Source organism: Acinonyx jubatus, chromosome D3, assembly GCF_027475565.1.
Source record: "Acinonyx jubatus isolate Ajub_Pintada_27869175 chromosome D3, VMU_Ajub_asm_v1.0, whole genome shotgun sequence".
Taxonomy (NCBI): Eukaryota; Metazoa; Chordata; class Mammalia; order Carnivora; family Felidae; genus Acinonyx; species Acinonyx jubatus.
Window position 1 is genome coordinate 17,856,279 of NC_069392.1, and position 27,179 is coordinate 17,883,457.

The 27,179-nt window shown below is 51.0% G+C and overlaps 2 protein-coding genes across 2 annotated transcripts in view; both read left to right on the forward strand.

Annotated features, from left to right (window-relative positions):
- Positions 1–919: 919 nt before the first annotated feature.
- On the forward strand, positions 920–11,397 carry UNG (uracil DNA glycosylase). Its single transcript, XM_027044036.2, has 7 exons — positions 920–1,127; positions 1,754–1,960; positions 2,526–2,621; positions 5,140–5,237; positions 5,910–5,998; positions 7,543–7,721; positions 10,328–11,397. The coding sequence occupies exons 1-7, from the start codon at positions 996–998 to the stop codon at positions 10,466–10,468; spliced, it is 942 nt and encodes a 313-aa protein (XP_026899837.1). The 5' UTR covers positions 920–995; the 3' UTR covers positions 10,469–11,397.
- A 5,359-nt stretch (positions 11,398–16,756) lies between these two features.
- Positions 16,757–27,179, forward strand: part of ACACB (acetyl-CoA carboxylase beta) — a 122,081-nt gene continuing 111,658 nt past the window's right edge. The window contains exon 1 of the mRNA XM_053206199.1: positions 16,757–16,776. The gene's annotated coding sequence lies outside the window, so the exon portion shown is untranslated. The remainder of the gene's footprint in view (positions 16,777–27,179) is intronic.

Sequence of the window (27,179 nt, forward strand, 5' to 3'; positions counted from 1 at the left end):
TATAGAGTGACCAGCTAGAAAGTGGGGGAGGAGGAGGCCTTTCAGAGGAAGGGACCTGAGACCCAAAGCTTACCAGGTTGGGGGGGGCAGCGTGTGCAAGGCCGTACAGGCCAGGCAAGGGACAGGCTGGACTGTCCAGTGAATGTGAGAAAGCCAGACTCGGCCACCTCGCAGTAGTAGGGGCTCCCGTCCGAGCGGGGAAACAGCTCTACCAGCAGCGTAACAAGCTGGGGTTAATTCTAAAACCGATTTGAAAACTATAGGAGGATTTTACCTGGGGATTACCACGATGTCATTTACATTTCAAAAGCATCACTCTGGCGGCAAAGAGGGGAGAGGCCAGGATGGTAGCCAGGCGACGCACAGCGGCAGCTGAATCTGGGGTTTGTTTTGGAGATAGAGCCAAGAGGCCTGTTGATGGTTTGGACGCGGGGAGGGAGGGAGGGAACAAGAAGAATCGCAGGTGTATTGGGAAGAGTTTCTGTAATTTACTCTTCAAGACCTCAATTCCAAATCTTATAGGTTAGGCTAAACGCAGGACCGCACTAGGCCCTAGTTTCAGACCAGTAAAGTAGGTTGTGAAAACAGGGGCGTGCACCCGGACCTAAGGGCAAAACAAATTACTATTGTAATGCTAATTTCACCCCAACTACAACCCCGTGGGGCAGGTACTTCCAGCTCCTTTCCACTGCGGAGAGGTGAAGGGACGGGCCCCAAGGCAGAGGTGTGACTGCTGAGTACAATGAATGAAAGACTAAAACACCAAAGAAAACTCACCCTCCCGCCAGAGGCTTCCAAGCCCCACCAGGAGCCAGGGGGCGTTGCTCCGCGGGCCCTCCGGCACATGCGCATTAGACCCCCACCGCCCCCTGCCCAGCCCCCCCCCCCCCCCGATCGGAGCATGCGCGGGCCGTTTGGCGCCAATTTCGGACCGCTGCAGCCGGCGCATACCGCGGGTTCCCGGGCGGCGCGCGTTCACTCTCCCCGGCTCCGGGATGATTGGCCAGAAGACCCTCTACTCCTTCTTCTCCCCGAACCCCGCCGGGAAACGACGTACCCGCAGCCCCGAGCCGGCCGACCCAGGGACCGGCGTGGCGGCGGTAGCTGAGGAGAGCAGGGATGCGGCGGTGAGGCGCGGCGGGGACCGGGCACCGGGAGGAGGGACCGGGGTCCCGCCCGACCGAGGGGTAACAGGGATGCACCGCTGACCCGTTAACTTGGGTCCTAGTGTTCAAAGCCGCCTGCACGTGTTCAAAACAGCCCATGCAGTTTTCTATCGGCGGCCATTCTGAGGGGCCAGCCAATGGGGATGGATCGCGGGGCCCACGGCGCCAATCAGACGCGAGGGGGCCGCCCCGCTCGGCCCGCCGTCCAATCGGAGAGGACACGGGGCGGGAGCCCGAAGGGGTTTTGCCGCGAAAAGACCACGTGGGGACGCGGGTGGCGAGTCCGAGGGGGCGTGGCTCCTGGGTCCCGGCCTCCCTGCCCTGGTACCCCTCCGGAGGTGTCGCGGGCCTTGCTTCCTGCCTCTCTGCCAGCCGCAGTTTGGTACGCAACCCAAAACTGGGGGCAGCGGCCTGCCTTCCCGGCTGGGCTCCCTCACTCCGTTTTTGCTGCGACTTGCCCCCTGGCGGCTGCGTCCTCGCGGATGGGCGTGCTGCGCCATGGGCCCTGGGGATGGGGGCGGCAGCTGCGGGCGCCCGGGCACGGCCCGCTGCGGCTCGTGACCAGCCTGCGCGGGGATCGCTTGCAGGCCAGCCCCGCCAAGAAGGCCCGGGCCGGACAGGAGGACCCCGGCACGCCCCCCACCTCGCCGCTGAGCCCCGAACAGTTGGTCCGCATCCAGAGGAACAAGGCCGCCGCCCTGCTCAGACTCGCCGCGCGCAACGTGCCCGTGGGTTTCGGTGAGAGTTGGAAGAAGCACCTCAGCGCCGAGTTCGGGAAACCATATTTCATAAAGGTAAGCCTGGAGGCTGCGGGGCCCTTTTGTGTTGCTAGTACAACTTGCCGAGTCCGCGTTTGTAGGATATTGCTTCCGTAGGCTTCTGTATTCCCTCCTTTTACGTCCTTGTGAGCTACAAGAGTAAAATACACCCATGGTGTTTTGCATTTGCACGCCTTAAGAGTTTACTGCAAGATGATCCGGGGTCTTTGTTAACCATTCAGTTGGTCTGCTCTCGAGGGAAGAGCTGCGTGGTAAAATTGCAAACCCCTGACTGCGTTGACACCCGGCTCGACCTTTACAAAAAGAGGGGAGGGGTTGGCACCAAGAGGAAGTCAAAGCAGCCAGGCCCATCAATTCTGACCCAGTCGAAACAGAGGGGAAGGGTACTGACTTTGGAGTGGGACATCCTCGGTGACCCGCAAGTACAGTTGTTCCTTGCTGTTTTTCGAAAGAATTTGGATATAAAACACGGCTGGGAGCTAGGTGGTGCTTCTGTTAGCTTACATTGGAAGTTTTCTTAATGAATTCTCATGCTTTCCGGTGAGAATCTGATTTTAAATCTAATTTGCCTTTACCTCAGCTCATGGGATTTGTTGCAGAAGAAAGAAAACATTACACCGTGTATCCACCCCCACACCAAGTCTTCACCTGGACGCAAATGTGTGACATAAAACATGTAAGTACAAGTTGTCGGTGAGTTTTAGTAAAAGGGGGGGGAGGGTGAGAATCCAGTAGTCATTTGTGAATGGCCCTGGATTAAGGCACTGTCCATCATTGAGTGATAAATGCTGAAATGGTGAGTTTTGGGCTGGCTGTTTTGTAGCCTGTTAACTTTCTAACTTTTAGCATGTGCCACCAAGGCAGCAAAAAAGAAAAAATTATACATAGACTTTGGGTCTATGTGCTCTAATTTTTTGGATTTTATTTAATCCTGAAAGCAGCTCCATGCCAGCCTCACATCTTATTGTGGTGGCGGTGAGGAAACTGAGGCAGGAAGCGGTTAGGTCTTTTTCAGTTGGTTATTGTCCATCCACCTTGACCTGCAGGTCAGTACTCTCTTTGTCTGACCACACTGTCTTTCATAGGTGATGCTTTCAAGCTCTTCCGGCCTCAGCAATTCTGCTGCCCTTTTAACAGACCCCTTTGCTCTGGTTCATTCCGTGCAACATCTACTGACTGGCTTGGTCTGGTCACTTCAGTCTCCTGCTCAGAAGCTTGTTTATGGCTTCATACTGTATGAACGACAGAAGCTGAACATGAAAATAGCCGTGGCCTACTGCCCGGCCTGTCCTCCACTCCCAACCCTCTTGCTTCAGAGTTGGACAGTGTGACAAGAATCCTCTCTTCTGTCTTTTTTTTTTTTAATTTTTTTTTTTCCCCAACGTTTATTTATTTTTTTTGGGACAGAGAGAGACAGAGCATGAACGGGGGAGGGGCAGAGAGAGGGGGAGACACAGAATCGGAAACAGGCTCCAGGCTCGGAGCCATCAGCCCAGAGCCCGACGCGGGGCTCGAACTCCTGGACCGCGAGATCGTGACCTGGCTGAAGTCGGACGCTTAACCGACTGCGCCACCCAGGCGCCCCTCTCTCTTCTGTCTTTTGAAAAACTCGATGAGATCCATCTATGGCACCTCCTGGAAGCCTGTTACCCACTACCTTTGTGATCTGGGCTTCCTCTTCAGTACATTTAGTGTCTCTTCATGCTGGAGTGCTCTCTACACCCAGCTCGGGGCTTGAGATTTTATATTTTGTTCTTATCCTGTTCCCTTCCCCGTCTTGTAAGCCAAGGGTAGGAATGTGTGATTTGGTAAATCCTGTCTGTGTTAAATCTCATAGAAATGAAATTAGGTGAATAACCCATTTAGATAAGGCTGTCACACCTAATATTTAGCAGACTTGACAGTTTTTCACTTTAGAGCAAGAGCTTTGAATAGAGCTCCCGGTTTTCTGAAGTTAAAGAAACCAAGTCCTGTTTAATTTAGTACGAGTTGGTGCCTTGTTTGAACAGTGGGTCCTGTTTTGAATACCAGTGACCACTGTCAACAGGAAAAGGAGAACGTGACAGTTCTGTGGATCAGGTGGCTCAGTGAGTTGTCTTGACAGACGGGGAGGTTTAGTGACTCCTTCAGGGTCATCCCTTATCCAGGACCGGAACCGAAGGCTTCCCTGCTGGGACCGGCTGCTTCACGAGGGAGAACATGCTGAGGACGGAGTGCGCACCAATGGGAGGAGCAGGGGGGTCCACAGAGACTTCCTGATGTCTGAAGGTTGGGTTGTGAAGGATGTGGTGTATGTTAGGCACGAGAGAAGCTTCTGGGAAGGAACAGCAGGGCCAGAAACATGAGAATGAGGAGGTGGGCCGGCACCGGATCGAACGGACTAGCTGTATTTTAATACTGCCTGTGACAGTGACCTCATTCCTTGAAATTGCATGTTGCCACCTGCTCCAGCACCTTTGACCTTCTTCTGTTCCATCCCTCAGGATATGGGGGAACAGGCCTCTTCCTGTGTTGCTGGTAGGGAATTTGAATTGCTTCTCCTCGTTGAAAAGCAATTTGTAAAATACACCTGTCCTGGGACCAGCGCCTCCGCTCTTCTGAATCTGTTCCATATGTAGAGAAACAGTGTATAAGGATACACATATTAGGGTGTTTGCTGAAGTGTTTTTCTCGTGACAGAAAAAACTTAGGAAACAAGCCAACTACTTATTAGTGGCTGAGTGCTTTGGGGATTGGAGGACGCGTAAAAGGCACGATATGAGGAACAAAAATGTAGGGTGATGGCTACAATAACCCCAATTGTATAGGTCACTTTACAGCGTTGACTCAGGAGGGGATAAGGAAGAGCAGGAGGCCCCAAACCACTCTGTGTGTTTCTGGATGGTTGTACTTGTGCCAAGAGCACATTTTTTGAAATTTGAAAAACGAAGGGGATGAGAGAGACCTGAACCTGTTTTCGCACACTTGCGTCAGAGAAGGAGTGGGGCCGTGCAGCAGGGTGACTGAGTGAAGGCTAATTTGATAATGGAAAGTAATGGTGCCGGGTCACCCTCTCCCTTCTGGGGCTTCTTAGTTGGGTTGGAGAGCCACCTGTCTCCTCATCACGGTCCTTTGTACAGGTTATCAGGCAGGCAGGTGTTCGTGTAAACTGCCTATGCGACAGTATTTACTCTCTTGCCACCTGGTGTTCACAGGTGAAGGTTGTCATCCTGGGACAGGATCCATATCACGGACCCAATCAAGCCCACGGTCTCTGCTTCAGTGTTCAAAGACCCATTCCACCTCCACCCAGGTACGATTGCTTCACAGATGGCTCGGGCCCACGTGTGATTACTTTCAGGTGTGTGCTTTGTGGATCATAAGTGCCCTTGGGAGACTTCTAATAGCCATTGGAGTAGGATTTCTCCATCTTGGTACTGTCGACATCAGGGGTTGGGTCTTTTTGCGGGAGAGATTTTGTTCGTGCACTGAAGGGTGTTTAGTAGTGGCTTCTACCCGCTGCCCCCCCCCCCCCCCCCCCCCCCGCAGAACTAGAGGTGCTGGTAAAATGGCAGTGATGGGTGTCTTTGGACAGTGCCCGAAGTCCCCTGGGGTGCAAAAAATGACCCGATTAAAAACCACTGCTTTGGAGAATTTGACGTATAAAATGTAAGAACATAACAAATACACAAAGATCTAAAACTGGAAGCATTAATTGGGAGGGAGGTTGTAACTCCTGGGCTGATTTACTTAAATCATCCAAAGTGCTATTCCTTAAATTCAAGCCTAAACCAGAGGAAAGGTCTTTGGCAAGGTTACCGGTCGGAGGAGTGTGATGCTTCCTCACGAATCCGCCAGGTCCGTTCGGCCTTCCCCCTCCACGGGCTGGGGTGCAGGCTGGAATCCACATGTATGTTGGAGGATCCTGGATTTTCAGAATTGTGCTCGAGATCTGTTTTTTGTTTTTCTCCTGGCTTACTTTCAGTTTGGAAAACATTTATAAAGAGCTGTCTACAGACATAGATGGTTTTGTTCATCCTGGTCACGGAGATTTGTCCGGGTGGGCCAAACAAGGTAAGCCACCTACCTGGCTGCTAGATGTGTTCTGGATGGATTTCAGCACAGTCTTCCCTTGTCCTGCACTGCTTGCTTATGTTTATAAAAGAACACAGGGGGCGCCTGGGTGGCTCAGTCGGTTAAGCGGCCGACTTCGGCTCAGGTCATGATCTCGCGGTCCGTGAGTTCGAGCCCCGCGTCGGGCTCTGTGCTGACAGCTCAGAGCCTGGAGCCTGTTTCAGATTCTGTGTCTCCCTCTCTCTGACCCTCCCCCGTTCATGCTTTGTCTCTCTCTGTCTCAAAAATAAATAAACGTTAAAAAAAAATTTAAAAAGAAAAAAAAAACACAGCACTGGAACATTCTCACAGACTGACTGCATTTATACAAGTCAAAATATGTGTCTCCTCTTTATCCTCCAGCCAGTGTTTTCTTTCGTGTTTTAACTGTAATTTGAAAGCGAAAAGTTTGTTCTGTCTTGTTATTTATTTTTAAGTAATCTCTACACCCAACTAGGGGCTTGAACTCACAACCCCAAGATCAAAGTTGCACGCTCCACCGACTGAGCCAGCCAGGTGCCCTTTGTAATTAATGTTTTATATTTGCTAACTTTGACCACTTGGGAGGTGACCTTACCTTTCTCATTTCAGCACTCGGGTTGTGTTTTTTCTCTGTTGAATACCATTTACAGGACTTTTTCTTTCTTCCTTTCTTTCCTTTCTTTTTCCTTTCTTTTTCTTTTCTTCCTTTTTCCTTTCTTCCTTTCATTGGTTCTTTCCTTCCTTTCTTTCTTTTCTTTCTTTCTTGCCTAAACGTTTATTTTTGAGAGAGAATGAGAGCACAAGCTGGGAGCAGAGGATCCGAAGCAGGCTCTGTGCTGGCCACAAAAACCTTGATGCAGGGCTCCAACTTGTGAATCGTGAGGTCATAATCTGAGCCAAAATAGAACACTTAACCAACTGAACCAAGCAGACAGCCGGCTGGACTTTCTTCCTTCCTCCCTTTCTAACAAATAAACTATAACCAGATAAGGAAAGAATATTTACCATCTGATTCTTTTTTCTTTCTCTTATTATCTTTTAATTTTTTAATGTCTATTTATTTTTGAGAGCGAGACCTAGCATAAGCAGGAGAGGGCAGAGAGACACAGACTCTGAAGCAGGCTCCAGGCTCTGAGCTGTTAGCACAGAGCCTGACGTGGGGCTTGAACTCACAAGTCTTGAGATCATGACCTGAGCCGAAGTTGGAGGCTCAACCAACTGAGCCACCCAGGCGCCCCACTTGGGATAGACAGATGTTTGAAACAACCCTGATGACTGATGTAAGGCACGTTCACTGTTACAAACTTAGAAGATGTTGAAGTTGCAAAGGTGAAAATAAAATGCTCTCTGGTCTTGCCCGGAGGTGCCCAGCAGTCATGTTGCATTGCTTTCTTTGGGAGCCGGTTTCAGACAGCTGTGCTGGACCCCGACACGGGAACGGTTCCACGGGCACAGCCCCTGTTGTCAGATGTCTGGGCTGGCTCGTTTGTCTTTTCACCCGTTTCTTTGCTGTGTGTCTGTAGGTGTTCTCTTACTCAACGCAGTCCTCACCGTCCGGGCACATCAGGCTAATTCGCATAAGGAGAGAGGATGGGAGGAGTTTACGGATGCGGTCGTGTCCTGGCTAAATCACAACTCCAGCGGCCTCGTCTTTCTGCTCTGGGGCTCTTACGCTCAGAAGAAAGGCAGTGCCATCGATAGGGTATGGTTGTTGTGTTTTGTCTTTTAAACACTTTAAGCCAGTTGAGAAAATCTTGGGAATTTTCCGTTGTGTGGTCTTGGAAAACCCATGTCCTAAGATGAAGCTTATTCTCCCTAAAGACGTAAGAGTTAGGGTCAGGTTTGCCTTTGAAAATTAAGCAAAATTCAGACAAATTACAAGAATGATGAATTGTGTGAGAGGAAAGCACCGGGCCAACTTCTGATTCAATAGCGTTAGTAACGCGGGCGTGGACCTGCCACATACGTAGAATGATGCGGGCACCGTCTGGTGCAAGCGATGCAGTAAGTGGCCAGTAAGGCCAAGGACCCCTCGACCACCGAGCCGCCCGCCCTCGGCTTCCCCCCACGTGCTCCTTCTCTGCTCTTCTCCCTCTGTTTCCAGAAGGAGCAGCGTACCTGGTGCTGAGATTAAAAGCCAGACGCCATCCTTGAATCTCCTTTCCCTCCCGGCCTTAAATCCTGTCCCCTTGCCTCCCCTGATGCCAGTCCTCCTCCCGCTCACCGTTGACGGTGCCACCAAAGGCTTTCTGTTTCTGGGGTCTACTCCCCGCGCCTTTACGTGAACGGCAACCGCGTAGGAGTCACGCGAAGGCGCTTCTCTCTCTACAGAGGGTCTGTGTCAAGGAACCAGACGTTTTCAGGTGTTGTGAGGCAGCGCATAATAAAATCTGGCACGAGTGAACTAACTGCTGAGATCTGATTCTCTAGGCAAGTAGGAAGTGTCCGTGCCAGCCGTCTCCATCTCTGCCTTGGGGAGACTGAAGGACCGCGTGGCTCTTCATGTTTGAATCTTTATTATCGACAATGGTCCGGTTGGACGGGAGGCGCTTGTAAAAGCTTGGTCATTAGAAGCAAGTTGCGGGTCCAGCCCAGTGGCTTTCCTGAGCCCCGGGTGTGTCTGTCCCGGCTGCCTCGAAGCACGTCACATTCGGAGCTTCCCGAGTTAACACTCTCCTTTCCTTAGCCGGCCTCGCTGAACCTGCTCCCGAGTACTCCCCAAGGGTGGAGGGTACCGCCGGGCACTTGTCCAAACAGAAGTCCCATCCCGCAGGTGTCAGGCCTTCAGCCTTTCCCCTGCTCTCAGATGCCTCCCCACCTAACTGTCTGTGCCTGGCCCAGGCCCTCACCTGATCTTGCCGGAGTGTCCCATGGAGTCCCCCCCCCCCCGCCCCCCCCCCCCATGGAAGGCCTTGCCTTGGGTGGGGTCTTGAGCACGAGCACGCCCCAGGCTGCCTCTCAGCCACAGTTCCCACACTCTCCCCACCCCCCCCACCTCCCACCTCTTCCCTGTGTCCCGCTTCCCTGCCTGCCTTTGAATATCGTGCCTCCTCGGTCCAGAGACTTCCTTCAGAGCCCAGCATGGCTCACATTTTCAGGGCCAGGCTAGTAAGCACTTAACCTGCGTTACCTGTCAGGCTGCATCAAGACCCACGGGCCTTCTTTGTCCCTGCGAGGCATCTGCATAAGTCGGGCACTCTTCTTCCCCGTTTACAGATGAAGACTGAGTGCGGGCTGGACTCCTTGACTTCTGTGGGGCCACACAACACGGCAGTCAGAACTTGAACCCAGGCCATCTGGCTCCCGGCTCCGTGTTTTTTTGTTTTGTGTTTATATAAGTAATATTTATCCCCAATGTGGGGCTTGAACCCCCGACCCTGACACCGGGGGTCGCGTGCTCTTCTGACAGAGCCAGCCAGGTGCCCCTTCAGGCTCCGGTTCTTAACCACGCTGCGCTGCCTGGCTTTAATTATGGCCCCTCCCGGATGGAGGTGTTTGAAGGCAGGGATGTTGTGAAAACACTTGTGAAGTAGCATTTATTTATTTTTAATATTTTTATTTTTGCCAGAGCGTGGATGGGGGAGGGGCAGAGAGAGGAGGGGCAGAGGATCTGAAGCAGGCTCGGTGCTGACAGCCGAAAGCCTGATGCCGGGGATTGAACTCAGGAACCATGAGATCATGACCTGAGCCAAAGTTGGATGCTCAACCCACTGAGCGCCCCAGGTGCCCCGAGGTTTTTATTTACATACAGAAAAGAAGCAAGAAAACAAACGTCCCTGGTCTTCCTGCTCCATTCACTAGAGTTGACATTTAAAAAATCAAAGTGTTCTGTTTTTGTTGACAGTTCAGGTAATACAGGAAAGTGTAAAACAGAAAGTAGATAAATGCCTTCCACTATTTCTTTTCCCTAAAGGAACTATAATTAGTGTCTTAGATATTTTCCCAAAAAAACCTTTTTGTGTGATTATCCCTTTTTTCTTCTACTTGCGATATTTAGGTCTTTCCACATCAGCCCACGTAGCTCAACCTTGTTCTTCTGATATCCTCGTGGTGTCCCCTTGTAAGAAGTTCAGGGAAATGTTTGCAGCCAGTTGCCTAACCCTGGGTTTATGATGTGAGGTCTTCCTGACCTAAGCCCTGGAACCTCATGCCTGCATCTCCACGTGGGTCTATACCCGGTGGGTTCCGTTGGCAAACGTACTCTTAGCAGTGGGATCGCTAGATCCTAGGATACGGGCACTTGACCGCTGCGTAGGCGGTGCCTCCGGTCCCAGACGTGCCGACTTTGATTCTCTCGTTCTCTTTCAGAAACGTCACCATGTGCTGCAGACTGCTCACCCCTCCCCGTTGTCGGTGTACAGAGGGTTCTTTGGATGTAGACACTTCTCTAAAACCAATGAGTTGCTGCAGAAGTCTGGCAAGGAGCCCATCAACTGGAAGGATCTGTGACCCTAAACTGGGGAGGCTGTCCCTGGGCCGTCTTTTAGAAGCTGCTAGTGAAGTTACTCGCCAAGAGTGGCAGCAAAGGCTCTACTCTGGGACCTTATGTCTGTCTTTGCAACACGCCTTTGGACTAAAATATACCTTCACGGTATTTGGGAGAGAGAGGCGGTCAAATACTCCAGACCACCGCTCTCTGTGTCACCTTTATGGTAAAAGGGGACAGGAGACAGAAGCACCTTGTGGTACAGCCAGCTGTTACTTTAGTTGGACTTTAGGTTGTAAAGTGTTGGGTGTGTTTATTTAGCAAGGCCCTCCTTTGCCCAGCTTGGCTTCCCGTTCTTGGCCAAGTACACTGCTCCCCGCATCCTTCTGAGAGCCCCCCCGAGGCTCCTCCTTGCAGGAAGCAGGACATTTTGCAAGTGCCCAGAAATTTGGGGCTGAAAGTTCTTGAGGACTGATCTCTGAGTGAGCCTTCAACAGATAGGGAGAGGGAAGTGAACTGGGGCTTGTTTTCTAGTTACTCTATGGGTGTTCCTAGGAATAAACAGTGGAAGTTGAACTGGAAGAAAGAGAAAGGGGAGTTATTTTGGTTTTTTTTTTATTTTTTATTTTTTTTCTTTTTTAAAGAGGAAATGCTTTTCTTCTCTGGAGTATCTCGAGTTGGGGGATTTCAGGAAGCACAGAGTGCCAGTTGCTGTTTTTTTATGGACTGAAATCACATGGGGATTTTTTTTTTCAACACTGGTGAATTTTGCTGTTTTAAAAATACTTCTGCAGATGTATATATTTTTTAACCCTTTGTCGGGGAGACCGTCTTTTATTAGGTCTGTACCTCCGTCCTACATCCTGTTAGAGATGCTGTTCCTGTGTTAGTTGGGGGAAAGGGGGCGTTAACTCCGAGTGAGCTTGGCAATAAAAAGATAGTTGAAGTTTCACTCCGTGCCCAGTGCCCTTTCTGTCAGCTCCCTCGGGCCGGGCAGGGATTTGGCGGGTGGGATCCCTGCAGCAACCTTTGTGGGCAGGAAGTGCTGCCCCCTCCCACCCTTCCGCCCCGCCCCTCGGATGGAGCCGCCCACCTCTCCAGGCCGGGTAAGCCCTGGGCGGGTTCCGGGAGGGTCACCATCCGCTGGGCTTCACCCCAGCCGGGAGATGGAGATGGGGCCGGGGCCGTACGTAGGCGGTCAGGAACTGCGGAGACCCTAAAGAGGCCGAATGGGGCCGGAAAAGCGTTTCTCCGGGGATCGTGGCTGCGAGTCCTGCCAAGCCTTGGGACAGCGCAAGGGGAGCTCCCCCGCCCCCATCCCGTTAGTGTTTGCAGACTCTTCCCTGGGACTCTGGACTGGAGGTGTGAGGCTAGGGCACTGGGAAGAAGCCCTGATGGCCCACTGACCTGCCAGCACTTGGCTGGGAGTCGGGGTGGAGGGTGGATCCTCACGTTCAAAGCCTGGACTCCCCTGGTGTCCGATGAAGAAGGAAGCCAGAAGTATACGGAAGGGCCTGGTTAACACGTGCTAGTATTTAAGTGGGCGAGAACGCATCCAGTGCTAACGGCCCCACCTCCTCTCTGCGCAGAGATTTGGAAACCTTTTGCTCGGAGAACATTGCTTCCCATCTAGGCCTTCGTTTTCTAAACGTTTCAGAAGGAGGGTATGTGATCCCACACTGCCATGGGCAAGCAGGCTTTCAACAGAAGGAAGATCTAGAACAAAGATGCATTCTCAGTTTGCCCTCTGGTGACTTGGGGCGGGGGGCGCGGCTCCCTTATCCAAGTGAGGAATGAAGAGGTGATATTTCTACATCAGTTAGGCTTTGATGCTTGGCTCCCGACCCAATGCTGTCCATAGGGGAGAGGCGGTGAACTCTGGGTTACTGTAAATCATTCAAAAGGTGAACTCGTTTGCTTTTTCTTGTTTAATAGTGAGCCTTAGACATCTAGTGATACTTTATTTTTTTTTAATTTTTTTTAACGTTTTATTTATTTTTGAAACAGAGAGACAGAGCATGAACGGGGGAGGGGCAGAGAGAGAGGGAGACACAGAACTGGAAGCAGGCTCCAGGCTCTGAGCCATCAGCCCAGAGGCCGACGTGGGGCTCGAACTCACGGAGTGCAAGATCGTGACCTGAGCTGAAGTCGGCCGCTTAACCCACTGAGCCACCCAGGCGCCCCTAGTGATACTTTAAACAGAACACAGAGCTGTGGGTTCAGTGGTTTATGACCGCCCCTCCCCCAAAGGAAATGCAGATTTGATCACTGGTTTCTGGAGTGGTCGTTTTCTTTCACGTTTTGGGATTTGCTATGATCACGGCACTAGGTTTGCAGAAATGGATAAAAGGCAATCTTGGCCATTTAGGTCAGGGGTCAGCATACTTTTTCTATATAAAGGGTCAGGTAGTCAGTATTCTAGGGTCTGCCCTGGTTCCGTCCGCGAGAACCACTCAACTCTCTTTTGCAGACAAAGCAGCCATGTGGTAAACGTAAATGAGCAGGTGTGGCTGTCTTCCAATAAAACTTCCCAGACACTGAGATTGGAGCTGAATATGATTTGCACGTGTCACGAAATCTTGATTTTTTTTCCCCCCCTTGAGCATTTAACATGTAAAGACCGCTCTTCGTTTGACTGCCATAGGGAAACAGGTCGAAGACACCTGTCCTAGGAACTCCCACTCAGATGTCTGCAGTGACAGTGCCCATCTGTGGCATCCTGCCACCGGTCAGTTCTGTGTGGCTCACTGTGGGAGCAGGTGAGAACCTGGCCAGAATGGTTCTGTCTCCCTTCTCAGGCAAGGGGAAGAGTATTTGCCGAGGGCTTTTGGAAACCGGGAAGTCCGCAGTGCAAAATGACCTGGGAACCCCGAGTTGTAAACTAATTATGTGAAAGTCACTATCTGAACAGAGTCCAGCAGGGCAAAGTCAGAGAATGGGTTTTTTTTTGTTTTGTTTTTGCTTTTTTAGACATGTTGTTAATATGCTCCCATTCAGGGACATTCTGTCCCTCTTAAAATTTGCTTTCTGCTTCAGTTTGCACCTAGTATAAAAAAGTAGAGTTTCGGCCTTGGGGAAGCAAACAGTTCAGTGTTTGGCAGAAGAGCAGACTTTTCATCTTTGTCAAACCTTCGAGATGTACAGGGGAGAACAGGTAGGAGGCTCTGGGCTACTTCGGAGGGTCCTGGCATAGTTGATTGGTGGTGACGCATGCTGAGAAAAGTCTGGAACTTCAGTGGCCTCTCTTCCTACTTAGAGTCCTTCTGACACTTTGAATCTGAGTCTCACAACCTGAGGTCAGACCAGGAGTTCGATACTTTGCAGTCTTTGCTACTCGGTTGTATATTTCCTGTGTCTTCCTGTCCCTCTCAGCTAGTGGCTTTTGTGGTCGGGGGTGGGGGTGGTGGTATCCACAGGCTTCAAACAAGCCCTTTGTATGCCTTAAGACTCCCCACGGATGCTCACCTGGGCGACGCAGGCAGGCTGGGTCTGAGGACTCAGAAGAGGTCCCTGGGGACCAGCCAAGAGGGTTCTTGGCAAGATGGAAATCAAACGTGAGCCCGCAGGAAGCGAGAGCAGAGACCGAGGGAGCATCTGGCAAGACTTGGGAAGGAAGAGCATGAAGTCTCGTTTTTGCCTGGGGCCTGGGGTTTTTACTGAGGATTGTGGTCTGGTGCGCGTGTCCCTCCAGGCATCCGGGGACCGGTCAGAACCAGGACAGGGTCCAGGTGTCCCTCATAAATCACTTATTCCTTGGAGCCAGGGGGTCTTGGCATCGATGTCCAACACGAGAGGTCTGGAATGTGTGCATGAAGGCTTCACCCGGTCCCGCCTGAGAGGTTCTCTGTCGTGCTGGAAGACTCCAGAGATATTATTAACTCCCTGTTCCTCGCAAGGAGGACATACATGAAGCCATGGATAAGGTGGGGGTGCAGGTCCTAACGAGAATAGAAGCGGGAAAAGAAGTAAGGGGGGAAAAAACCCAGCTCTTTCTTTCATGGGGTCCATTTCATTTCCCCGTCTCCTGGGGAAACAAAAACATAAATGCCAGTCCCGCTCCCAGAAATTGTGATTTAAGTGGTTCTTGGGGTGAAAAGGAGATACGGGCGTTTTTATGAAGGGTCAGGTTTGCAGCCCAACCAGCAGCTGCTTTGACCAGATGCCTTGTGTTCTCTGTATGTTACGGAACCAGGCTGGAACGCTGGCGGAAAAACCGAGCGGCCCTCGGAGATCTTGGTGGATTGCAGATTGGTTTTATGCCGGCGGGCTCAGAGGAGACTGTTTCTCCAAAGGTCTGAGCCCGGAATGCCAGTGGGGAGGGTAATTTGTAGCCAACAGCCTCCATATCCGGGGGGGTTTGCCATGCACAGCAAACAAAGGAAGAAGAAACCGGAGGAGGGGTCTCTGAGCTAGAGACCAGAATTTGTTTTAGTCCTATCAGCCATCTCTGGCGTAATTTATCCACTTCTCCAACATTGACGCCACGTGGTCACTTCATTTTTTTTCTTTTCGGCAGATAATAGGATTTTCTGCCTGTAAGAGGTATTTGAAGGAATCTATTTTTTCTATTGTGTTGGGTGGGAAAAGTTTATGAGCGATTGGTTTCCAGCCAAACATTCAGCTTCTGGAAATTACTTGTGGCCGTAGAGAGAGAGTGTCAGAGGACAGCTGAGGCACCAGAACCAAGTTCCCCATGTGTGTGTGAGTAGGGGTAGCGAGGAACTTTTCTAGTCTCTTTGGAAGTAAGGAGTTTCATTAGAAAGACGGTGCTCGGTGCCTGTCACGAACAAGGCATTATGCTAGAAGCTCGGTGTTTGTCGTTTGATGTCACTTTTCCCAGCCACGTGGTAAAGTACCTGGATGGAGAAATAGACTCAGCCATTTGCCTAGAGCCACAGGTAACGGAGCTAGGATTCGAACCCACGGCAGCCCGATTTCAAAGCCGCGTCGTCTTGCCACTGTTTACACTCTGCCCAGATCACGGTTATCGGATGTCATCAGGGAGGACTTCCAAATGGAGTTTACAGAACGTCCTGGAGTCATGGCTCTCCCGGGAAAAAACCAGGATGTGTCCGGAGTCTGAAATGTGCCTCCTTCAAAATTTTGCACGAGCTACCCTCTAGTGAAGTCATTGGGATCGATACCCGAAGCCCCATGGTGCAGGGGCTGTGGTCCAGGGAGGACTGAAGGCGGGCAGGCAGCGTGCCAAGCCCCTGACCGGCCTTGTTTCGCCCTCCGCTCCTATAAAACGAAGGTGGGGCTGGCCCGGCTTACAGCTGATGGTGCCCAGGCTTCCAGAGGACAGGCACAAAGTGGCTTCCCGCTTACGAGTCTGGTGGGAAAAGTTCCAAGAAGTCCACCGTTTGCCCACTTTTCCTTCTTGGAAAACAAGCCCGCAGAGGAAGTCTCTCTGGCTGCCCCTGTCCCCCTGCCATTTAAACTGTTCTGCAGAAGTTCGGGTTCTGGCGGGTTTTTCCACTTGCTCCTCCTGGTTTACTGAGATCAGGCCCGCCAAGCTGCTGTTCCCCCTTACGTCTTGTCAGCACAACGCCCTTCCGTGTGGCCTCTGCCTTACCGGCTCTGGTTTGGACCTGGAGGTGACCTTTGTCCTACATGCCCGCAGCCCTCCCCTCCTCGTGGAACGTTCCGTAACAGCCTGTGCCGGGTTTCCCGTCTGTCTTCCCTGCCGGGCCCTAGCAAGAGCCAGCTGACCCAGCTGTTGGGGTGTTTGGGTTTTTTTTTCCCTCCCCGAGCGTGAGTGGCATTTTCGTTCGGAAGGTTTTACCAAATCTTTATCTGGGGAAAGAAGCCTGGTGGTCCTTTGACAGCAGTTGTGCGAACCCATCGGAGCTTTCGCTGCAGGCTGGCTCCAGAAGCCCTTTCTCAAACACCCCACAACCCGTGTGCAATTAATTTCCTGCATGTCTCAGGAGGGCTGGGATGACTGTGTCCGTATTGCTTACGACAACTTGGACTTTAGATGCCCCATCTTGGGCTTTAGATACGTAACAACTGTGAAACCCAGCGAGGGCTGGGATTGAAGGGTGGCCGGCAGGGTCCCTCCCGGAGTGGCAGGGGCCACACGAGTGGTTTGGTGCGAGATCTTGTCCCACTTCACCTGCGCTGTTACTGGTCTTCAGTGCCTTGAAGGTTAAGTGCTCCAGGGATTATTTTTAAACGGCAGAGGCCAGTTCCTCTGAAAGTGACGCTTACAGTCACGGTGATGAGCAGCTAGCTGGCTTAGAGTCAGGCACACGGCAGACAAGGAACCCGGAAAATGCAACCCCGAGCGCGTAATTGGGAGGACACGGGAAAGACGGAGGGACAGGGGGTAAGTGAGCTCACCCCTCCGTGGGGTCACTGACCATAAAGCCAGCGCCCACGTGGATGGGGATTTCATGCGCGGCGAGCTGAGCCCCTTCTGCAGGAGTGTGCATGCGGGCTTTCCAGAGGGGGACGGTCACTCCTGTTTACCGGGACCTGATGTGAGGGTTGGAAATGTAACAGATCAAGGAGAAGAGCCTCTCTCTGCTTCTATAAATGGTTCTGTTGTTGGGAATCTCTGCGTGAACTCTTCCATCCGTTCCACAAACCGAAACGGTAGGGTTAGGTTTGGGCTTAGGTTTACTGAAAAGGTGGTTCTGTGATTTTTGTTGTTGTTGTTGTTTTGGGTTTTTTTTGCCTTCAAGACTCCTGTCCTTAAGGAAAACTATTCTGTTTCTCACAGATGTCCAATCTCTCAAACTATTATCATTATATATATTTTTAAGTGTATTCGAGGTGGGGGGGCGCCTGGGTGGCTCAGTTGGTTAAGCGTCTGACTTCAGCTCAGGTCACGATCTCACAATTGTGAGTTTGAGCCCCATGTTGGGCTCTGCACCGACAGCTCGGAGCCTGGGGCCTGCTTGGGAGTCTCTCTCTCCCTCTCTTTGTCCCTACCTTACTTCTGCACTCTCTCAAAATAAATAAAATTAAAAAAAAAAAAAAAAGCATACTCCAAGAGTCAAGCACATTGCTAGAAAGATGTTATTTTTTAAAAAGTTTTTTAACATTTATTTTTGAAAGAGAGACAGAGTATGAATGGGGGAGGGGCAGAAAGAGAGAGAGACACAGAATCCAAAGCAGGCTCTCAGACTCACAAACCATGAGATCATGACCTGAGCCGATGTCAGACTTAACTGACTGAGCCACCCAGGCGCCCCTAGGCGTCATTTTTTTTTTTTTTTTTAAGGGCTCTAGGGAGTAAAAATCAAGTGGCACAGAGTAAAAAGGTCTCCCTGCACCACCCTTCCATCTGCCCCTCCTCCCTGCTGGGAGCCACTGTGCACAGTTTGGTATACAACTTCCCATATAGTTTCCTAAAGACCTATTTTGTGCCTTCACCTCGTACACAATTATCTCTCAGTGATGATGATGATTATTCTAACATCAGTGGGCTTCCATAGAAGTTGGGTGACCAACCGTCAACATTGGCCCAGGCCTGAGGGGGAGCTCCTGGGAAGCCAGTCTTTCCAGTTAAAAACTGCAAAGTAGAGACACTGTTTTATAAATGGCTTTTGCCTTCTGACAGTGTCTTGGGAGATGAAGATACGACTTTACTGACTCGGGTTTTAAATGGAAACACTCAGCCCATCCTCGGTCATGTGACCGGACGTGGCAACCTCCTCAGTTGGAGGAAGCCATTTTATTTCCTCTGGCAACCATCCCCTTGTTCTCTGTACTTATTGACCTGATTCTGCTCTTGATTTATTCGTATTTTTAGATTCTACTTAGGTGTGAAATCATACGGTATTTCTCTTTCTTGGTCCGACATACGTCGTTTAGCACAATACCCCCCAGCTCCATCCCTGTCGTCGCAAATGGCAAGACTTCATTCTCTATGGCTGAGTAATATTCTGTTGTGTGTGTGCACATATATGTGTATATATTCCCACCTTCTTTATCCATTTGTCTGTTGACGGACACCCAGGTTGCTCCCGTATCTTGGCTGTTGTAAATAATGCTGCAGTGTATACAGAGCTGCGTGTATCTTTTCAAATCAGTGTCTTTGCTTTCCTTGGGAAAATGCTTAGTAGTGCAATTGCTGGGTCGTAGGGTAGTTCTGTTTTTAATTTTTTGAGGAACCTCCATGCTGTTTTCCAGAGCGGCTGCACCAGTTTGCATTCCCACCGGTTTGCAGTGCAAAAGAGATCCTCTTTCTCCGCATCCTCGCCGACATCTGTTGTTGGCTGAGTTGTTAATTTTAGCCATTCTGACAGATGTGAGGTGATGTGGTTTCCGCACGCATTTCCCTGATGATGAGTGACGTTGAGCATCTTTTCATGTGTCTGTCGGCCATCTGTACCCTTCTTTGGAAAAAAATCTCTGTTCGGGTCCTCTCCTCATTTTTAAAATCGGGTTGTTTTTTTTTTTTCATGTTGAGTTGTATAAGTCCTTGACGCATTTTGGATACTCTATCACTTACAAATATCTTCTCCCAATCAGTAAGTTTTTTGTTTGCTTGTTTTGCTGATAGTTTGCTGTACAAAGGCTTTTTATTTTGATATAGTCCCAATAGTTTCTTTTATGCAAAGGAGTTCTTTTTGCCCCTGCTCAGGTGCCGGGTAGGCTCGGTTATATCACCTTTAAATCTGAGACATAAATTAAAGTATTACATGAGATACTTGATCTTTAGGGGGCAATAGAAATTTTAATCTTTTCAAATGGAGGCTCCCTCAAAGTCTTGTCCCTGTGTAAACTTTGGGATACCTTAATCTAAAGTCTCCTCTGAGTTTTGACTCCAGGATCTTTAGAGAAGCATGCATCGGCGCGCCTGGAAGCATGGTCAGAAATCTTGCATTTTATCTGAAAACTTCATGCACGTTTCACGTTCTATTCTTTTTTTTTTTTTTAATGTTTTTATTTATTTTTGAGACAGAGACAGCAAGAATGGGGGAGGGGCAGAGAGAGAGGGAGACACAGGATCTGAAACAGGCTCCAGGCTCCGAGCTGTCAGCCCAGAGCCCGACGTGGGGTTCGAACTCACGGACCGTGAGATCATGACCTGAGCCGAAGTCGGACGCTTAACCAGCTGAGCCATCCAGGCGCCCCTCACATTCTATTCTAAGAGACCTCTTTGTTATAATAATAGTAAACTTCCTGCCATAGAGTAAGAGGATTCTCCAGGAAGATAGGCCATGTTTGTTTATTCGGGGCCCCTCCTGCTGGACAATGTGGGCCGGGCACCACAGGGAACCCAGGGTTACTGCGTGGTTGGCACACGTCAAGTGTTGAATTAACGCTCAAGGACAATCTTAGGATGGGGTCCCTGTTTACTCCATTCCTCAAACCAGGAAACCAAGGTTTGGAGAATTCCTGTGACTGGCTCAGGGCAATCAGATGACAAATGGCAGAGTCCATTTGGCTCACCCAGATGGTCCCCATGCCACAAGTGCTGCTTTCCGGATGTCCCTGGGCCACTCAGCATACCTTAGCTCCCTTCCCTGCACTGGGGCCCCGGGAAACAGCCTCGCTCTTCAGTTAGGGATTGTGCCACCCCTGTTGGGCTCACTGGAGCACCACCTTCCCAAATCAAATCAAATCAAATCAAATCAGGCCAAATCATGGGCGAGACTGATATTCCCGGTACACATTCTCCTTTCTATTTGGAAGTAAATGGGTCTCCGGCTCCAGTAGTAACTTGAATAATTAGCTGTTGGAAATGCTCCTCTTAGCAGACCTTCCTTCCACGTTATGAGGAAGGCCGGGGCCTGGTTTTTCCACATTCCCAACAAACTGGGAGTTTGGGGCCCTCCTGTTGAGAGGAATAACCCACATATGGAGGAAGAGGGGCTCTGGTTCGGGAAACATTGGGCTGCCTGTGGGGAGCCCAAACCCTTTCCAGCGGGACTTCTCAGAGCCGTGAATACACTAACCTGCGGTGGCAGTCTCCAAAATGTGACTCCGGGATCTGGCAGCGATGGGGAACCGTCTTTCAGGGCCGGTGTCCCACAGCCACCTCTTGAGAAGCACGGAACCGTTTCATTTCTTGCCCTTCTCAATTTTCCTTCGGAGTCCCAGAAGTATGATCCTGCAATGGATCAGGGTCACGGGCTTGAACTCTTGAATAGGGTTCCAAGGCGAGGGGGTGTGTGCGGTCAGAGTTCAGGCTCTCAGGGCTCTGGACGGATTGAAACAGGGAGATCTGCCAGCAGGCAATTGCACTAACTCAACTGTAGGGGGCGGTGGTGGTGGGCGTAGGGCGAGCGTGAAGAAAACGCACAGGCCCCGCAGGACGCTCAGGTCCAGCTGTGCCACTCCATGGTGGGACCTTGGGCAACAGATGCCCCCTGTGCCTCGTCTCTTCATTGGCAAAACCGGGAGCACATACTTCCTAGAACCTTCGTGGACACGTGAAGGAATGACAAACCTGAAGCGCACGGCTTAAGACCTGGTGTCCAGTAAGTGCCCGACAAACGTTAGGCTGTATTATTGTTAAGCAATTTCCTTGGCTCGTTGGACGATCGCTTACGCCTCGCGCTGTATCTGCCCTCGGTTTCCAAAAGAGCCCTGTGTCCAGAGTCATTTTTTTCTAACTCTCGCTTGCTGGGGAAGGGGTCAGAGAGCCTGTATCGGGAGTTATTGCGAAATTCGAACAGGTCTGGGTTTTAGGCCCCACCTTCCCTCACAGGGTTTACTTTCTAGTGGGGAAGACAGGTGTGCATGTAAAAGTGACCTCACACATAACTACACCCAGCGCGCATGCAGAGGGAGAGGACAGGGAGCCATGAGGGCATCGAGCAGGAGCCTGGCGTCCAGTGCAGGATGCGGTGGGGATTCAGCCGCCTGTCCAGGTGGTTGCCCGATGCCTGACCTTGACACCCACACCCTTGAGACTCATCGGGGCAGGAGGACACTCCAGGGAGGCAGGAAGCATGGCCCGGACACTGAGACGGACCTGAGCTAGGTGGAGGCATCGATGCATCCCGTGGGTTTACCCTTCTGTGTGCTAGGCGCTGCACTGCAGAGCCGGGGGCAGGCCACAGCCAGCCCTCGTGCCGACGAAGCTTACATTCCACGGAGGGGCATGAGTGAGCATATCAGCATAGCGTCAGCTCACAGGGACGCATAGTGTCAGCTCAGCATATGGTAAGTGACACGAAGGAAAGGGACGGGTCATTGAGAATAAGACCCGTGGGTGTCAGGGTGGGTCTGGAGTGGGAACATTGAAGCAAAGACAGAAAAAGGGGCAAGAGATAACTATGCCAGGGAGCAGTGGTGGGAAAGAACATTCCAGAACATGGGCCCACAAGCATGGGCTGAACAGGGACCAATGGCCAGAGAGTGGGCCGGGGCCAGATCCCCAGGGCCATGTGGATCACAAAGGAGTATAAGGAAGGAGCCACTGAGAATGTGAAATTCAGTTCAGCTGCTCACTGCCAGAGTGACTTTGGGCAAGTTTAGCTTCTTGAGCCCTGAGATTCCTTTTCATTTAAAAACAAAACAAAAGGCTTCTCATGATACTCATCTCACAGAGTAGAATGAGATCATGATTATAAAACGCTTCGTACAGAGCCTGGCACACAGGAAGTACTATACAAATCTTAACTATCGGTACTAATATACAGGTTTTAATCAGTAGACAGGGTGCCTTGCATTTTGTGGGATATATTTTTTAACTTTTTGCTATAGAAAAAAGTTAACTTTTTTTTTTTTAATGTTTATTTTGAGAGAGAGAGAGAGAGAGAGAGAGCGCATGTGCACTGGAGCGGGCAAGGGACAGAGAGAGAGAATATCCCAAGCAGGCTCCACACCACCAGCACAGAGCCCGACGCGGGGCTCGAACCCATGAACCGCGAGATCATGACCTGAACTGATACCAAGAGTTGGACGCTGGGGTCCCTGGATGGCTCAGTCGGTCGAGCGACTGACTTTGGCTCAGATCATGAGCTCACGGTTTGTGAGTTCGAGCAACCCGCATCGGGCGCTGTGCTGACAGCTCGGAGACTGGAGCCTGCTTCGGATTCTGTGTTTCCCTCTCTCTCTGCCCCTCCCCTGCTCATGCTCTGTCTCTCTCTGTCTCAAAAATAAATAAAAACATTAAAAAAAATTTCAAACCCCCAACAAATTTGAAATAACAGTAGAGCGAACACCCACTGCATTCCGCATCAGTTACAGACATCGGTACCTTCGGCATACTTCCCTTTAACTAGAGTTTGGAGGCGGGGGAAGGGGGAGGAGGGTGTTGGAGTTGTTCAAGCAAATCTCAGAGCCGGATAAATACTTTAGTAGGTATTTCTAAAAGAGAGGCGGACTTTTTCAAAACCATTGCCATGATTGTTTCCAACACAGTTAACGGTGTTTCCTTAACCTAGTCCCCAGTTTGCGCTCAGTGCCCTCTGTGTCAGAGAAGTCTTTGAACAGTTGTCCTGTTCCAATCAGGACCCACAAAAGGTCCTCTTAGGTCTCTCTTCGTCTGTAATAACCACCCCCCTCCTTTATTGAGTGCCAGTTACTTACTGAGGAAGACAGGTCGTTTGTCCCATAGAACTTCCCACATCCTGATTACGCATCTCTCAAGCATCAATTTATCATGTCTCTCTGTTCTTATACATAAGTACTTAGGTGTAGAGGCTTGAATCGATTCAGGTCCAAATCCTTGGTCCAAGACCACTTCACAGGTGGTGCCGTTCCCTTTCTTGCTTTCTTCCTTCCTTTCTTTTTTTTTTAAATATTTTTTGGGAGAGCGTGAGCGAGGGAGGGGCAGAAAGAAGGAGACAGAGGACCTGAAGCAGGTTCTGTGCTGACAGGCTGACAGCAGTGAGCCTGACGTGGGGCTCGAACTCATGAGCCTCGAGATCATGACCTGAGCCAAAGTCGGACGCTCAACCGACCGAGCCGCCCAGGCGCCCCCGCTGTTGGCTTTCTATTGTGTCACGTGAAGAAGAACCTAACGTTGGGTTATCCCACCTTCAGTGATGCTCACTCATCAGTGAGCGTGGGAACGTTATTAGCCTGACCCCCGTTGCGAAGTCCTCGCCAGCCTTTCACTGAATAGTTCACAAGCCATGGGCGATCCGAGCCCAGGTCAACATTATTTCCTTACTGGCTGCAAATGTGGCTTCCTACTTCCCTCCATCCCGGTTCCCTTCTTAGCTGTCATTGTTCTGGAAGGTACAACTTTCACCCACCGTCTGGCAACCCCGAAGTACAGGAAAGGCAGAATAAATGCTTGATTGTGTCCTTTTTTTTTTCTTTTTTTTTGTAAGTCAATTTCAGAGTCATGAGTGCTACCATTGGGAGTTCCCCAGGTGTCTGTGAGGTTTTGTTTTGAGGAACATTAGGACTGCATGATTTTTGAAACTGCTTTGACATATTTCAGTCCACTGCCGTGATCACCGTTTTACGGGCCCAGGTATCTTATCTTTGGCAGAGCAAGCCGCTACCGGGTCCTCGCGTTCAGGCAGGACAGGAAGTTACAGTTCATTTCTGTACATTTCTGCCCCAGCTCTGGAATGAGCCGTTCATTTCCCCAATAGTCATGCTTCCTTTTAAGGCGAAATATACTTAGAAATCACAATGTGGGGGGCGCCTGGGTGGCTCAGTTGATTAGGCGTCTGACTCTTGATTTTGGCACCAGTCGTGATCTCGAGGTTTGTGGGTTCAAGCCCCACATCAGGCTCTGCACTGGTGGCATGGAGCCTGCTTGGAATTCGCTCTCTCCCTCTCTCCCACTGCCCCTCCTCTGCTCATGCTCTCTCTCTCTCTCTCTCTCTGTCTCTCTCTCAAAAATAAGTAAACTTAAAAAAATCATAATCTGGGACAAGAAATGGTTTACAAGTTCCTTTTGGCTTCTCTGTGCATTATGGACTAGGGTCAGGGAGCTGGGTCAGGAGACTTATGCAGTGGTTCAAATAAGTGTCAGCAGTGCCTTGACCTTGATCTCAGGTCAAAGCCGGGTGCATCATGGAGAGTGATTAGAACGCTCTTCATTTGTGTTGTTTATATTAGCTCACTTAAACTCCACCAGATCTCTCTGAGGAAGTCATTCTTATCGTCCCCTTTCTCGAACACACGAGAAAGTCAAGGCTCAGAGAGGTGAGGGAATTTGCTGAAGGTCACACAGGAAATAAAGAGCAGAAATAGAAGCTGGAGTTAGCAACTCCAGATTCTGTAATCCAACCGGTACACAAGGTCTTTTTTTTTTTAATTTTTTTTTTAACGTTTATTTATTTTTGAGACAGAGAGAGACAGAGCATGAACGGGGAAGGGGCAGAGAGAAAGGGAGACAGAATCAGAAGCAGGCTCCAGGCTCTGAGCCGTCAGCCCAGAGCCCGACGCGGGGCTCGAACTCACAGACCGTGAGCTCGTGACCTGAGCTGAAGTCGGACGCTTAACCGACTGAGCCACCCAGGCACCCCCACAAGGTCTTAATTTAACTTAATTAACTAACCTAGATTAGTTTCTGGCACAAAACGTGATCTGTCAGTAAGGCTGGCCTGCTTGTGCTTGTCAACTGGGATTCTGGCGAGGCTCCCGAGGGCCTGGGCCACCCTGCACACCCTCTCCCTGCCCGGAGAGGTTTGCGGAACCTTAAAATGGCCCTCGAGACTGCTCCTGGTGCCCTCTAGCCACACAACCTATAAGTTCTTCGGAGCCCGTGTTCTCATTACTCAGTCTTTACAGGAGCCCTCGTGAGGTTGGCGTTACTCAAAACTGAACAACTGAGGTCCAAAGATTCCAATACGGAACCGACACTGTGGAGTTTCCCAGCTGCTGACGGTGCCGAGGCCTCTGATTATGTGTCTAGAGCCGTTTTCGCTTTGACTTCTGGAAGGGACAGGACAGGGGAGAGGTTGCTCCTTTTTAGAGAAGCAAATCACCCACGTGGGGTTCTCTTGATTCCTCCCGACATCTGCAACCAGATTTCCAAAGCTGGTGGGAGGCGCTGGGCCGGCCTTGAAGGAGAGCAGCTGTCCCCAGAAGGTCAAGTTGACTCAGGTTGGGAGGAGTCACGTCACACTGTCGTTAAGGCTGGATGGTGCAGCGGCCCCGCCCGGGCACTAGGCGTGGGGGAGGCCTCAGCCAGCTGAGCCAGGGGCAACTGGGGGAGGAGATACCCACCACGTCACGGTTCAACATCAAGGAGAAGCCTTGCACAAAGCCTGTCGGTCTCCAAGGCAGGGGCCGCTCGGCACCTGAGTAGCAACACTAATGAGGAAAAGAACTACAAGAATGACAGCAGCCGCTCCTGATCGCACGCTTTGTTAAGGCCAAGCTAAGCAATCTACCTACGGGAGTTCGTTGAATTGCCCTTCGGGGCGCTGGGCAATTATTGCCCCCATTTTACAGATAGGAAAACTGATTTTCCAGCCCAGGCAGGCAGACCGCGGAGGCTGTTCTCAGCTCTTGGCCCTGTAGCTCCCCGCGGCTCCAAGAAGGAGGCGGGCCCCGGCCACCTTTGCAGATGGAATTCTATCCTCTCTATTCCTTCTGGACCTGGGATTTTGTCTCCTTCCATCATCCACTCATTCATCAGCAGGTATTTCCTGAGCACCTGCCAGGTGTGGCTGCTGGCTCCAGGAGACGCGGAGCAGACAGCACAGGAAGGAGGGGCCCTCCCAGGCAGGGTTTAAAATCTCACGGCACATCTAGGAGAAGCCCTTGCTGTGCCACTAAAAAAAAAAAAAAAGAAAGAAAAGAAGAAAAAAAAAAAGCACACAACTTGGTCTTCCAGGTAAGGATGTTTCTGGAAGGAGGTGTGACATAGCCAGGCAAAGGGGCTGATGCAGGAAGGCGGAGGAGGAGTGTCGGAGGCATATGGTGCAGGAGCCACAAAGGCCTCGACGGAGGAGGCACCAGGAACTCTGGAACTTTCTAGGAACCAAACAGCCTGCCTGGCGCTGGGGAAAGGGTGGAGAGGGGGTGGGGCAGCAGACAGGGACAAATTACTAAGCAGCATCATGAGACGCTTAAGGGGTGCACGCCTCCTTCTTGGAGCCGCGGGGAGCTACAGGGCCAAGAGCTGAGAACAGCCTCCTCGGTCTGCCTGCGGAGTACTGATTTTCCAGCCCGGGCAGGCAGACCTAGGTCGTGTGTGACAGTTGACTTTGGCAGTTCCTACCAAGATGGCCCAAGTGAGACCCTAGCGGGACAGGTGAGCCCGGTGAGCCTTTGAGACCGCGGGACAGGTTTTCCACTGGAGGTGGGGACGTGCCCCTCTTATGTTTCTCCAGGGTGGGGGCCCAGCGGGAACCATTCAGGCCAGTTGTGCCTGGGCCAGCAGATTAACCCCAACCAAAGTTGGGTTTGGCTGACACGTGTTAACTGAGCACGGGTGGTTTGCCAGGGAAAACTGAAATTCACAGGCTTTTCATAAAAGGGTTTTCCTCCCCAAAGTTGTCCCCAAATTGGTGGCCCCCAATGCTGCACACCTGCTCGACTCTCAAGGCAGTGTGGGATTTGGTACAAACCCACCAACATGTAGGTAATGTGTGCTTACTCTGATGGTAACGGGATTCTCCGGAGACCCAGATGTTCTGACGAGTGATTAGTTTGAGAACCGCTCTGGTTCTCATTTCTAGGCTTTGGATTCCAGCCATCCCAGAAGGTAGGGTAGCCAATTAATCCACCGAATCAGCAGCCTGCTCACCTCCACTTACTACAAACGTAGGCTTCGGGGGCGCCAGGGTGGCTCAGTCGGTTAAGCGTACGACTTTGGCTCAAGTCACGATCTCCTGGTTTGCGAGTTCGAGC

What these genes read in the sequence shown, in the direction of transcription:
- UNG (XM_027044036.2), top strand. Translation starts at nt 996, where the DNA reads ATGATTGGCCAGAAGACCCTCTACTCCTTCTTCTCCCCGAACCCCGCC. An exon ending in GGAAACCATATTTCATAAAG is followed by an intron (nt 1,961 to 2,525) that starts GTAAGCCTGGAG and finishes CCTTTACCTCAG; the next exon opens with CTCATGGGATTTGTTGCAGA. An exon ending in CCCATTCCACCTCCACCCAG is followed by an intron (nt 5,238 to 5,909) that starts GTACGATTGCTT and finishes GCTTACTTTCAG; the next exon opens with TTTGGAAAACATTTATAAAG.